A 12,784-nucleotide genomic window follows, 5' to 3' on the forward strand; every position below is an offset into this window, starting at 1 on the left:
GCCAATTAATTTGCATTTGTAGGTGCATTGAGTTATAAGATCCCACAGTGCCCATCTGATGCCTGGTACCTAGCAAGCATTTTAGACTGTTGAGTGAAAGTTTAGGTTAATAAAAAAGTGTGCAGGATTTTTTTGAATGTGAAAATTACATCTCTCTCCTACCCTGAACTTAATACTATTGAATTTTTGAAACTAGATGCAGGACTTTCTATTTATTCCTATTAAGTTCAATATTTTGGTTTTAGCACAATGTTTTTATTTACTATTGCCCCTACTTTTATCATTCTATATATTAGCCTTTTATTTTTCACTCCTAGCTTTGTGTCTTACAGATGTTTAACAAGCATCCCTTACACATCTTTTCATTTGTCATTTATAAAGAAGTGGGTTACACAGGCCATGCCATTTTTGTGTCACATGGCAACAGATAAACTCCATGCTGAAAGCGGGCAAAGGGATTCCCATCACTGAAGGCTGATTCCAATTCAGTAACTCATCACTATCATCTTTGAAAATATTTAATAACTGTCTAATTGCATATATCGGTATATAGAATACTCTGTATTCTAAGATTACCCTGGAGGTTTTAAAAATACAGTGTTTTTTATAGGGTGGCCATAGTAAAAGAACCCAAAACAAACAAACAACAAAAAAAACCCCAAGAAGCTAAGGTAATGCCTATATGAAAAATACATTTATGAAATAAATGAATAATGTTAGATGAGTCATGAAATTCTCAGTAGAGCCCTATAATAATTCATCCTCCAAGAAAGTTCTGACTTGGCCCATAGGTATCTTTCATATCAGACAAGGCTCCATGGCTTTGCTGAAGTCTGGACCTATATTGCTGATGTAAAATTCTTAAAGTAAGCTGGCCTTAAAGTAAGATGCAGGATACTCTTTTTTTTTTTTTTTTTAAATACTTTAAAAGGTATTATCCAACTTTCTTTTAAAGATCAGAGACTAAAATAATCCTTGACTTCCAATAGATCATGGCTTACACTCAACAAAGGTTAACATTTTCACAGATTTCCATGTTGATGAAGATGATGCTTTATTGGAGAAGGTTTATGGGACCCCAAATAGACCTGGTTGGATGGCTCTGGTATGAGGCTTCTGAAGTCCTTGGAGAGCTAAGAACACACCTGGTCAAGGACATAATATTGTCTAAGATCCAAATTGTCGTCGGCAGCCGTCCGTCTCGAGAGACGATGGTGTAGCTTCTTAAGAGTCTATCTGCACTGCCGAGAATGGTTGTGCAGTCCGACTCGGGAGTGACATGGTATCTGTCTCCTCCCGTGTTGAATCAACATCTTGCGATGTTGCTGGAGTGTCCTCTCCAGTGAAGCTGAAGCTACAGAGCCTGGGCAGGGTGATATGGAGGGTCTGCTGTTGCCCATGCAGCAGACCCCCCCTCTCTTCGCAGCTGAAGGATCCAAGGGAAAGACGGAGTCAATACAGCTTGGCTTCAGGTGCGCCGCAGGAGTTGCCGGTGTTGACTACAACGTCAAACCGCCTTAGGGACTCCGGCTCCGGATTTTCTGTCGGGGTTTACTCCCTTAGCCTTTCCCCTGAAGAGGTATGCCGCAAGGCAGCGGAGGTTTTTTGGAGTCAGAGTTTTCCTTCTCTGATGTGCCCTGACTGGAAGATCGAACCAGTGACACTTAGCTCGCAGGTCGACGCTCAATCCACTGAGCCAAACCAGCCAGGGTTGTCTAAGATCCAAATATGTTTCTATATATTAAGCAGCTTAGAAGTCAGCTGTGGTGGAGGCAGAGGATACTGTGGAGAGAAGTGGATTTGGAGTTTGACAGATTTAAGTCTGAATCCTTGCTTTTGAACCTACTGGCTTTATGATTTTGGACAAATCATTGACTTCTTCCTGTTTGGGGTTCTTCATTTACAAAGTGACATTAATGATAAAGCTCATCAGATTGTGAGTCAGAACATATCAATACCTGGCTGAAAGCCATCACAGAAACCCCAGGAACCCAGAGCTCTGCAGTGGTGCCTGAGGGGTCGAGGCTGGTGAAGAAGGACCAGCTTTAGGACCAGCTCCTAATGCCAGCTTTGACCAGGGCAGTTCTGCTTTTTATTGGTTTTCTATACTAGTGTTTTGTGAGAGATTTTGTCTTCCCATTGTTTTGTTTTCCATTGTTCATAAAAACTTTGAAAACCATTGGCCTGGCAAACAGTTTTTACCTAGTAAGATTTCAAGTTTGGCAAGGTTTAAGTGAGATAATCGATAAAATACTAGGCCCAATGGTTGTCATTTAGTAAGTACTGAATCGATGACACATATTCTTTTTCTTGCTGTTTTGGTAAATGCTTATCTAATCCTATGCCTATGGTGATCATGCATTTGGTTTTTGGCAGAGTTCTGGTTCACTCTGTTGTCCTGGTGTCATTAGTAGTAGGGCTACATTTCATCCTCAGAAGTGATTTGGTTTGGGTGATAAATTAATTGTTCACCCTAATTATACCCCATTCCACATGAAAGAAAGTCATTCCACTTATTGCGAAAGGGGAATTGCCTAAGTGGCTCTGATAGTCTTATAGCCACAGAATGTGAAGCCTGTGGTTGGCCAGGCCAGAGAGGATTCAGATAGACTGCCCTTCCAGAAATGTCAGATATCGCAAAGACAAAAATCAGTGCCATCTCAGCCTCCAGGCCGAGAAGCACATAACTGTGTCAGTTGGGGGTAAACTCAGGTTGGAAGGCGGAAAAAATGTAGTTTTTTCCTTTTGCTACTGGGAGGGTATTTTGCAAAGCAAATAAACAGACAAACAAACAAAAAAGCCCCTCCAGATGCCTAGGAGAGAGATCTGGTTTTTAATATGTTAAAATTGTGACCTTTTGTGACTGTTAACTCACACATACAGAGAGCAACAGCCTTTCCTGAGGCACCACCCAGCACATATCCGGTCTAATCAGCAGACAGAAGAAATTCTGCAGCGGTGACTCATTTCTGGGCTAACAATGGAACTTAACACTCCTTGGCTTTTTATTATTTTCGAATCTGGAATTTCTTTGGTAAAGTTTGGTACAGTAAATTTAGAACAAAAAGTGTGGATGTTAATGTGCCTCCTGGGTAAAATCTCTGATAGTTTGGGCAGGAGTCAGGCAAGGCTCATGTCTGCTGCTGTGACTCGGTTTGCCTCGAGCAAAGGTTTTCCCCATGCCTTTATACAGATGTCATGTCAGGGAGGGAGAACTTGAACATAAATGCTTTGACTGATTCTGACGGGGTATTTTGAACATAAACACTTTCTTTGAAATGGCTGTGTTCCAGAGTATGTGTAGGGCATCAAAGCCAACACACATCAAGTGATAATTCAATGGTAATTCAATGTATATCTTGAGTTCCTTTTTTTTTTACTGGAAAATTAGCCAGTCTTCTTCTGAACACCCAGGTTAACTCTCAGTTAACTCCTAGCTGAGAAGAAGGAAAAGGTTGTCTGGGCAACCACTTGGGAGAGTCAGCTGGCATAATCTACTTTATCAGAGGACTTCTTGTTATGGTCTCAGGAACTGTGATGTCAAATAAATCCATACCCATTTCTAGCGTGTTAAGTGTTCTGAAACCAAAATGTTCCCGATCTTTAAATGAGATCTTTGAAATCCACTAATTAAGGGATCTCTGTGACAAGTTGGAAATGCAGAGGTACATGGACAAATGTAAATCTGGGATTGATAAAAATTATACCAATAAGTAGAAATTCAAACTTTGAAATTATTTTAAACAAGTTTTGTAAACAAAAATATTTTTGGGACACATAATAGTGTATATTATTATAGTTAATTATTATAATTAAAAAAGACAAAATCATCAGACAACTATGATTAAGCAAAACATTTAAGCAATGATATGATGTACACTGGAAGCATTTTTCTATCCTGTCTGGGAAGCCACAAGGAAGGTCTTTGGATGTCATTCCAACTTAGGGCCTCCAAGGTAAGGATATACAAAGACAATTGCAGATCTCACCACGGACTCTTAAACAGGAGGATTAGTCAGATTATTTCCTGTTTCTGGTGAAGAAAAAAAAAAAAAAGAAAGGAAAAGGCCTTGGGATTGCATATTATTTTATGTGTTTCATTTCCAAAGCACCATTTTCAAGTTCTTCCAGTGTCCAAAGGTGCCAAGTAGGATTAAAAGAAATATGATGAGAAAAAATTTGCCAGAAGTCAATCTGCAATGGAAGACGGTCCTGTTCTCCCTGCCTAGCTGTCCTCTACCGGTCATGTGTTGCTCTTTAATCATTCTCCTGTAACATCGATATGCATGTGAGCATTTTCTGAGTTCCCTGGGCCATTTTATTACTATAGATTATTATTATTACTTTTTAAAGGGACAGGTGCATCTCCCATGCTCAATGTATAAATAACCTCTGTCACTGTTTCACATTGTGAAATGTTGGCATACACAAGCTTAAATGAATCTCTTGTAACAGGAGCTAAATATGGTGAAAGCGACTGGAATTCTTAATTAGGTGGTATAGTCACAACAATTTAGAAATATTTAAGATTAGAAAATCTAAGCAGTTATGGAAAGGCTTTCTCAGTATTAAACCATGATTACAATGTGTCCAACTTAGTACTAATTTTATGGGTTCTTTCTTTTCACCATAATTTAAAAAAAATTGTTGACTTACATAAGTATGGGAACAGGAAAATGTGATTGACCAAAATATCCCTTTTTACAAAAAAAAGGAAGTTCACCATATCTTCATCTTTAGGTATTAATAATAAGTAATCAAAACTTAAACCATCAAAGATAAACAATTTTCATGGTTTATGTAGCAACTAGTTCATGGTCACTGTCAAAGGCAGGATTAAAATGTGAACTTCCTCTCCCTTAAATTTGTGCTTAACCTTCTTAGGTTTGCCACCCCAGAAAACAATAGCCTTCTGGGAACCAAAAAAAAAAAAAAAAAAAAAAAAAAGATCCAGAATTTAGCTAGTCATTTGAGCAAAATTGGAAGTTCAGTTTAGATTATTAAAAAAAAAAGTAAAATTTTGTTTTGTGACTCCGGATACATGATTTATTCTTTTTAGATCTTGGATTCCTTCTGTAGAATGAAAAATTTGTACAATATTCTTAAGCTATATTTTTTCAACAATCTTTCTTAGTAGGTGTTTGGCAAATTTTATGATTGTATCTTATTGCCATTCCATTGTTCTCTACAAAAACAAAAGTTTATAAACTCAAAGAATGTAACAGCAGAAAGAAATTTTAGAGTCAGTCAACCACTTCCCAATCACTGAATCCCAGGATGGAAAAGGCATCTTATTGGAGGGGTTTTTGAATCCAGCAACATCAATTGGCCAAATAAACCACATACAAATATATCACTAATTGTGAGTCATAGAATGAAAATTAACTTATAAGCATGATGACTTTTAAAAGTTAACTATCAGGTTGAAGTCAATGAGAGTCCTCATATCAGAAGAGGTTAAGGGGTCACTGATGTGTCCTGCCTTTCTTTTCACAAATGTAGACCTAGAGAGGACATATGATTTTACAGGAAATTAGAGGCAGAGCCAGCATCAGTACCAGCCTCTTTGACATCCGGTCCAGTGATCCATGGCACCTCATGCTCTGGTGGCTGCCTGTGTACTTGTCCCCCCTAGCCAATGCTTACACCTAATTTCCTGCTACCCACTTCATCTTTTAATTAATGGACATTATGAGAATTAAGGGAATGATCCATCAATGCACTTCTAAAAAAAAAAAAAAAACACTTAAAGGTACCTTGCACTGAATTTGAACTCCTACTTAGGAAAAAAGAAATCCTATTTTAGTTCAAAATGTACTTGAAAGTATTTTTAAAAGGACAGCCACAGACTCATGAATCTGCAGTGGGAACTGTAGCAATTATTAATAGAAGTTCCCCTAAAGCCAGTAAAAATAATGTGTTGCCAAAGAATGAAGAATCCACCAAATGGTTTTGTCATTGTTGTTGCATTAGAAATATCCAGTTAGCATAACAGAGTCATCTCTAAACCAGACCATTTGAATTTATTGCTAAAATATGAATTTGTGATCTGAATACAAATTGCTTGTTTTTATCATGTTGGATAACCACAATCAGGCTCTGTAATTTTGAGGGGGAGGTGGGAATCAGGATTTTAATCCTTCTCAATGCGCAAACTATTGATTTAGTCACGGAACAAGCCTCAGATCACTGCCTTGTCTTTTTCTCTGTTGTTAGCCATGCCCTGGACTTCTCAGAGGAGGCATCTCTAAGTGGTGGGGGCAGACTGTAAAAAAGTTGGACAGTATGTGGCCTTGGATCTCTTGGAACAGAGATCATTGTTAAAGAGGGTCTGAATGGACAGGAAAAGGCTTGCCCATTGCAGAGGATATAATATCAGCTCTCAATATATTGACTCTGTTTTCTGTACCCCTTATTACATTCAGTTGGAGGTTCCAGTCAGTCAATCCCACCCTTTCTTTTCCCCTTTTTGATGGTTCCACCCAGGCTCAAATTCTTAGGCCATCTCCAGTCTTCTCTTCATCACCAAGCCCCTGAAAGAACCATTTGTATTACAACTTCTTTAGACAGTCCTTCAGGAAAGTTTTCTGTGGTCAAATGTAGAAGAGTGCTTAAAGGAAATTAAAAGGGTTTCCAGGTTTTGCGTGCATTTTTCAGGTTCTTTAATGCAATAATACTTATTGTGTAAGTATGCAAGTGGAGAGGGCTTTTAAGAAATACAGTATATAGCTTTTTCTCTACCATTAATTGAGTATCTATGAGAGTTTGGCACTTAGCAGCCTCTCAAGTTTGATTGAGAATTGCACTGTGCTCTGAGAAACACAGTCCGGAATCCATCTTTCTACTGCAGGTGCCCGAGGCATGTTCAGTAGTAGGTGTTCAGTAAACATCTGAATGAATGAAAGAATGCATGATGCAGGAGCCCCCCTCAAAGCAAAGATCTCAGGTGTCTGTTCCACAGGACACAGGATTCAGGCCCTTCTATAGACACCCATCCTGAAAACACCCCAAGGCGGGTCTGGCTTCATGGGCCCGTGACCGGAGCAATTACACAGGTCCCCACCCTCTGTGCTGAGAAGGAACCTGCAGTTAGGTTAATGCTCTGCTGTCACCATCGAGAAATATTTAATTACTTTTTATAGAAAAGGGCTCCACATTTTTATTTTGTACTGGGTCCCACAAACGAGGTAGCTACTCTTCATGAGGTGTCCCTTGCTTGAGGTCTTCTGCTCCCTCTCTGTGCCCCTCCCCTTCCCAGGGACCAAGAGGTGTCTCCAGTGCCCTCAACTGCAGGGCCTCAGTTGTGCCCAGCTTCTGGAGGCTTCTCTTTAATTCTCCTTCATCAAAACCTGTGTTCTGAATGTATTGATAATGCAGGGAGTTGCACTCTCTCCAGCTACTATGCTGGAAAGAATAGATCATTTTGTTTACATTAAAGTGTTAATAGCTGAGAGGACATAAAGTGTCACCCTAAGCTCTCATCTCTGGGTTCAATAAACTTTAAAAAGGAATAATTTTTTTTTAGAAAACTATTGTCTCTCTGATAGTAGTATTACAGATATTGATCATACACTGATGTTTTTGGCATCTTCCATGTAGATATTGGGATGAAACAGCTTCGCTATGACCCTCAAATTATACTCTCATGGAGAAAGATTTATACAATCTGAAGAGAAACATGGGGATGTAAATTACAACACAAGGACTGTAGTCAATAATATAGTAATGACTATGCATTATGTTAGACTAGATTTATTGGGGGATCACTTTGTAAGTTATATAAATGTCTAACTACCATGTTGTACACCTGAAACTAATATAATATTGAGTGTCAACTGTAATTAAAAAATGATAAATAGATAAATAAATAAAATGCTGGAAGCAGGGAAAGAAAGAAGGCAGATGTATGTCCATACAAAAAGATGTTCAATAAAAAAAGTATAATCTTAAGGCAACTGCTGATAGTCACTCTATCTATTTGTGAAACAGCTGTCATTCATACTAAATGTTCTAAAAATTATTGTATTGCCCTGGTTGGTGTGGCTCACTGGACTGAGCACTGGCCTGAGGACTGAAACGTCATCAGTCAGTGGGGCACATGCCTGGTTGGGGACGTGCAAGAGGCAACCGATCTATGTTTCTCTCACACTTGTGTCTCTCCCACTCTTCCTCCCTTCTTTCCCCTCTCTCTAAAATAAATAAATAAATAATATCTTAAAAAAAAATTATGGTGTCGTTGCATTTTTTAAATTGGCAAGGCATTACCAAAGAGATGTTTTTGTCAAGCAGTTTTACAATAAACATATTCCAAAAGCCTGCTTAATTTATCTACAACAGCCATACCTTTGAGTTAGAAATCAGAAGTCCTGATTTTCAAGAAGTCTATTCTGTCATTTTCTAAGCATCATGACCTTGGGTAAATTACCTGATATCCTGAATTCTTTGTTTCCTCGTTTTTTTTAAAAAAAGAAGTCAAATAATACCTTTTTCTTTACATGTAAGTTTACTTGGGGAGTTAAAGGAGATGTGTTTTGAAGACCAGGTAAAAAGGCCATGGTCAAACACACTAATGAGTGTGAATAGTGCTTTCTGGAATGCCTGATGACAGATCCAGAACTGAAGGCAAGGACAGATGACCACGGAGTCCAGGTTGGGAACAAGGTTTACTGAACTGATGAAGAATGAAAAGCTGTGAGACCTGAAAAGTGAATATCTTCCCCTTTACCATCATGAATTAAGGACATTGTAATGAGGTATGACAAGAAACAGCCAAACACAAGAGGCAAGAAGCATGGGGGAATAAGAAGTTGGGTGGGGTGAAGGAAAGGAGGGAGGTTCCCTGTGTTCCTTTTCACAATAGCTAGGGGTGTGCACAACTGAAGGAAGAGACAAGAAAAGGAAAATCAATGCTAATCCTGTGAAGGAAGGAAGGAAAAGGAAAAACCTTCTGAGGAAAGTTTTAAGGAGAGGATATGTTTGGTAAACAACAGCTGCTCAGAAAGAATTCATGTAGAAGGGATCTTGATTAATAAATCAGGATGATTTTGAGACACATACTGGCAGCAATTCAAATCCAGGGAGTTGGGAGCCCCTGGGCTTCAGATCAGCAGAGAAGTTGGCTATGTTCTGAAGATCCTATCAGGAGTAGAGGGACAAGTTTTGTGGGAAGACCTTGGCGGTGATGGAAGGCCAAGGCTAAATTTTCTGACCGTTTGCTTTAGGAAGGAAGGAGCAGATAGAGGAGGCATTGTGATATGATTTAAAAAAAATATATTTGTGATTTCATTCAGAGTTAGAGGACAATTTGGTAGACTCAACAAGGTAATGTGACTGGGAAGTGGAAGCCAAGGTGGCGGTCAGGCTATAAAAGCAGGTGGGTGATGGGAAGGTGAATAGGCAAGATTAAGAGTAGCAAGAGCCAAAAAACAAAAACAAAAACAAAAAAAATGGGAAATCATGCCCAGTGCCTTTTAGGATGTTGTTCCAAATAGAGTCAGGGCAGGTGTTGGAGGCCAACTTTGTTCAGAGTCACTTTAGATCAATGCAGGTGTCAAGTGTTCATCAAATTCCAGCATTAGACAGTATGAAAGTATGGTGCAGGGATATGAATTAGAGTCCTTGGGGGATTTTTGGTCCCATGCAGGAGGCTTGTTTTCAGAAGAACAAAGCAGGAGAGATCAAGACCATTGTGGGAGCGGCTCCGGCTGATGGGCTACTGTCCCTTACCCTCTGAAGAGGGTCCATCTTTTGGGTGAAGGTAGGTCCCAGAGTCTGACATGAGGTCACCAGACTATTCCACCTGCGTGGACAGCTCTGGATGAAAGGCAAGGGGGGTTTGGGAGACTAAGACAGCAATTGTAAGAGGAGAGGAAGAAATTACTGGAGCTGATCTTCTCATGTACAAAAAAGAAAATGTTTTTGGAAGCAGTTACATGCAGGGTATAGAAAGGTGGATGAGAGGAGGGTAGAGAGAGAAAGAAGCATAGGTTAAGTGTTCTACTAAGTGCATCAGAGGTGTAATCTCCTTTGAACGTCATCGCAACAGGTGTGTGTTCAGGTTTCTTGCTATGGGTATTGATAAGAGCTGTGGCTAAACTTGCCTGCACGCTTATTAAGTAAAATGGACTTAACAGATTTTCTCAATCCTTACAACAAAAATAGGAAGCAGATGCTATTATTACTTCCATTTTCCAAATGAGAAAACCAAGGCACAGGGAAGTCCTGTAACATGCCCAAGCCCACACAACCAGAAAATGGTGGGAACCATGATGCAAACCCAGGCATCTGTCTCCACAGACTAGAATCCATAGGGATGGGGAGGGAAAACTTCGTCCAGAAAGAGGGATTTGAATGTTTCATTTTTAGAGATAGGTAAAACTTTGTTCATAATTTTAATCATAATGAAGATAATAATACAGTAAACTTTTACTTAAGGCATACTATGTACCAGATTGTTCTAAGTGCTTTATATATATTATCTCCTTGAATTTTCAGAAAAATCTTTTTGTCTCATTGAAATCCCAGGACTTAGCACATAGTAGGTGCTCAGTAAATATTTATCAAATGAATTTAAAAAAATAACTCTAGTCTTACTTTTAGGAAACTCTAAGTCATAGAAAAAAAATCTCTCTTTTTTTTACTACCTTGTAGCTTTTATCTATGTCTGAAATTATCCTGTTCATTTCTTAGCTTCTTTATTATCTCATCTCTCTCTGTGTTAGCATGTAAACTCTAGGGTGGTAGAGCCCCACTCGTGTTGTCCAATGCTGTACTTGCAACATCTGGAACAATGCCGTGGGCATGGGAGGTGATTAATCAATATTGTATGAATAAAGAAGAGAACCCAGTACTTCAGGCTTTCAGAACAACTTTTCTTCCACTGTAGCACATTGAATTATAGAACAGAGTCGTCGGCTGCCCATTTGTATCTTTCTGTGTCTGTTCTAAAGGAGCACCTGTTCACTTTTTCCATCACTGACTCAACTGTTCATTTATCCAGGTAGGCTTTATGGAGAAAGGAAGAAGAATTCCTTATAGAGATCATCACAAAGGTGATCAAATGAGCTATATATGAAAATAACTGTTTTGCCTTTACACCCACCAATAGGTCGCCCCAATAAATAAAAAATGGTTCAGATGGTAAATTCTGTCACATGCACTTGTCACAATTAAAAAAACTAGACTAAAAATTGGCAGGGGAGGGGCTCTTGGTAGTATGACGTATACCTCAGTTTAAAAGACCAAGGTCCTAAAGTGAATTATTTGGTTAAGTCAAATGAAAATACAGACCACATAGAAAGGAACAGGGATGTAAGACTAAGAATGAACAGTTACCACCATAAACAACCTGGATCAGAGTAAAGGGAGAATTAAGCATAAGTTTTTGGTTTTGGACACTTGATGGTCAGTGTTGCAAATAACATTTTTTTTTGATGGATTTTTAATGCAATGTATATTTTTAAACACTTTACACAAATCACTATAGAGATTTAAGGGTTCAGGGCCTGTGATGTTTGCAAAGTCAGGCTGATCAGAGCAGGTTGTGACAAATGATGCTGCTCTAAAGTCTCTGTGATCCGATCCTACAGATACTCACCGGTCTACGCGAAGCTGGCAGACAATGCTTAGTGGATCGACAACTCCTTCTTCTTTCAACTGTCGACAGCCAATGGATGTAGCAATAAAACACCCCGTTCTACCTATCCCTGCACTGAAAAGACAGGACGAAGAATAAAATACTGGAAGAAAAGTAGCAAAGATAAAATACCTTTTTTAAAAGGTACTTTTAAATATGAAACAACAGCTAAGATTAATAACAACATCAACAACAACAGCTCCCATGGACTGAGGATTACAACCTGTGCTCTGTGCTAAGGGCTTAAATACATTCTTTCCTTTAGTTATATGCAGCAGGATGAGTGGGGTGGAGGGAAGTGTTCAGGATGGAGGCATTGTAACTGTTCTAAAAAGAATGATTAGGGCCTGGATTTAGGTGAGGTATGAGCACTAGAAAAGAGTGTAAGGCCTTAGACACATCACAAATGTGAGCCTGGAGGACTGGAGTTGAACAGTCAGAAAAGCAAAAAAGTCAAAGATGATCAGGACTGAAAAAATAATAGTCCCAATGAGACAATGATGGAATCTGGAATGAGAGCTGATTCGAGGGAGAGTTTGGTCTTGGATATACTGATGTTGTAGATTCTTGTGAAGAACTGAAGATTCAATTCAGAGGAAGTGGCTAGAAGCCCATATTTTCAAGTCATTTATAATCGAATAGAAACACTATCTGCCCAGGAGGGTTTACACATTCATCTGCTTTAGACAGTGTGTCACCAACCTAACAAACCCGTTATTTTTCTCTCTGTCTGTCTGTCTCTTTCTTAGCAATTTCAACCACTAATAGTCTTTATGCAAATTTGTCCTAAATCTACACTTATATTCCTTACATTTCTCCTAAACTCTAGACTGGCATTCCATCTCTTAGTTGGGAATCTTGAGGTTACTATTTTGGGCTTTCCTCAGCTCAGTGTATCCAAAACAGAATTAATCACCCTTTCGATCAATGGCATTCTCAGTCAGTCACAGCTTTCCAGCCTAGAGAACTTGGGGCTATCTTCTGCATCACCCCCTCTCACCTCCTACATCTAGTCTGTTACCAATTCTTATCTTTTTCACCACTACTGAGTTTTTGTGATCTGTGTTTTCCTTTCTATAGACTGCTTACACCTTCAACATCTCCATACTTCATGATTAGCAATGATCTCATTGTGGTTTCAAAGTCTCT

General features: G+C 39.0%; 1 protein-coding gene across 1 annotated transcript in view; it reads right to left on the reverse strand.

The window, feature by feature from the left end:
• The window catches only part of PTPRR (protein tyrosine phosphatase receptor type R), a 108,312-nt gene that overhangs the window by 2,390 nt on the left and 93,138 nt on the right, over positions 1 to 12,784 (reverse strand). The window contains exon 11 of the mRNA XM_090275648.1: positions 11,597 to 11,710. Coding sequence (XP_090131774.1) covers positions 11,597 to 11,710 — 114 coding nt within the window. The remainder of the gene's footprint in view (positions 1 to 11,596; positions 11,711 to 12,784) is intronic.

This window comes from Furipterus horrens, unplaced genomic scaffold (assembly GCF_987537825.1).
Source record: "Furipterus horrens unplaced genomic scaffold, mFurHor1.1.pri manual_scaffold_4, whole genome shotgun sequence".
Lineage (NCBI taxonomy): Eukaryota > Metazoa > Chordata > Mammalia > Chiroptera > Furipteridae > Furipterus > Furipterus horrens.